The sequence below is a fragment of the Crocuta crocuta genome, unplaced genomic scaffold (assembly GCF_008692635.1).
Source record: "Crocuta crocuta isolate KB4526 unplaced genomic scaffold, BGI_CrCroc_1.0 scaffold129, whole genome shotgun sequence".
In the NCBI taxonomy this organism is placed as follows: Eukaryota; Metazoa; Chordata; class Mammalia; order Carnivora; family Hyaenidae; genus Crocuta; species Crocuta crocuta.
In genome coordinates, this window is record NW_027551571.1 from 1,049,656 (window position 1) to 1,051,161 (window position 1,506).

Sequence of the window (1,506 nt, forward strand, 5' to 3'; positions counted from 1 at the left end):
TCTCATGGTTTGTGGGTTCAAGCCCCGTGTCGGGCTCTGTGCTGACAAGTAGCCAGAGCCTGGAGCTTGTTTCAGATTCTGTGTCTCCTTCTCTCTCTGACCCTCCCCTGCTCATGCTGTCCCTCTCTCCCTCTCTCTTTCAGAAATAAATAAAACATTAAAAAATTTTAAAAAAAGAAAAGGAAGTTGAATACATGATTGCCAAGTTCCCTTTGTGACTAATAATGTCAGAGGAGAAAGAGTGTCATTAGGTGACAGTTTCCCACGGGCCATGCCGACGGCAGCCAGTGGGACGTTGTCCATAACGTTCCCCCATGACATTGCTGCTCTACGTCAATGGAACACTGTGCACTCTTGACTTACGTTTTAAGTTGCTGTGGATTTGCAGGTCAGCATGCTGAAAAGGAGTCCTCTCTGAAGAGGCTCAGATTTTCCACCTCAAATGTTTACTTTCTAATTAGGTGTTTCTTTCTTCTTTTGCAGTTATATTCATATAGTTTCCAGAAAACCTGCGAAGATGAGGAAGTTGAAGGAAGTAAGTGTTCGCTGCTCCTGACTAACGATGGGGTATATTGGGTGATCTGGGAAAACTCCAAATGTCTGTGGAATAGCGTCACTTTTACGAGACTGGCATTTTGTAGGAAGAGCTTGTGATTGCATGTTGCTCTGGGAGCCTGATTCTGCGGTGCGAGCTTGTCATACCTGTCCAAGCACTGAGTACCTAACGAGACGGAAACCAGTAAAAGTGTCCTGAAACCATGGTTAGACAGACAGTCATCTCTGCGACACACTGTCAAGTATTTATAGAAAGCTTTCACTTTTCTTTTGTTCTTGGGGATTTGGAAAGACGGGTGTCAGGAAAAAGCTATTTTAAGTCATATACTGTTGAAGCTAATTATAATGCTCAATTTAAAGATTTGCCCCAAGTTCTCAACATTTTTGTGCTTGATAGACGTTTGAAAGGTCTAAGCGTGGAACCTTCTCTCACTCTGCTCACATCACCTGGTTCTTAGCAAACAAACAAACAAACCTATTTAATATGTATAAAAGAGATCCAGCTTTTGGGGCGCCTGGGGGCTCAGTCTAAGTATCGGACTTGAGCTCAAATCATGATCTCATGGTTCATGGATTCAAGCCCTGCGTCGGGCTCTGTGCTGACAGCTCAGAGCCTGGAGCCTGCTTCCCATTCTGTGTCTCCCTCTCTCTCTCTGCGCCCCCCCTCCCGCTCACGCTCTGTCTCTCTCATCTCTCAGAAATGAACAAATGTTAAAAAAATAAAAAAAAGAGATCCACCTTGTAAAATAAGCAACAAAAATTGCTAAGTTTTAAGCAAGATGTCCTGTCCATATTTAGAATAGAATATGATTTAGAATGTTGTATAATATGTAAATATAATAATATATTTACTATATATTACTATATATTATCCACATTATATGTACTATATATTATATATAGTATAAATATGAATCATATATTTAGTAATATAATACATAAACTATTCTT

The 1,506-nt window shown here is 40.6% G+C and overlaps 1 protein-coding gene across 14 annotated transcripts in view; it reads left to right on the plus strand.

Moving 5' to 3' along the window:
• The first annotated feature begins 489 nt into the window (after window positions 1-489).
• The window catches only part of DCDC2C (doublecortin domain containing 2C), a 74,408-nt gene continuing 73,391 nt past the window's right edge, over window positions 490-1,506 (plus strand). For all 14 annotated transcript variants that reach the window (XM_077750982.1, XM_077750985.1, XM_077750994.1 and 11 more), the window contains exon 1: window positions 490-535. In XM_077750982.1, the coding sequence (XP_077607108.1) occupies window positions 518-535 (18 nt within the window). In that variant the 5' untranslated portion in view covers window positions 490-517. The remainder of the gene's footprint in view (window positions 536-1,506) is intronic.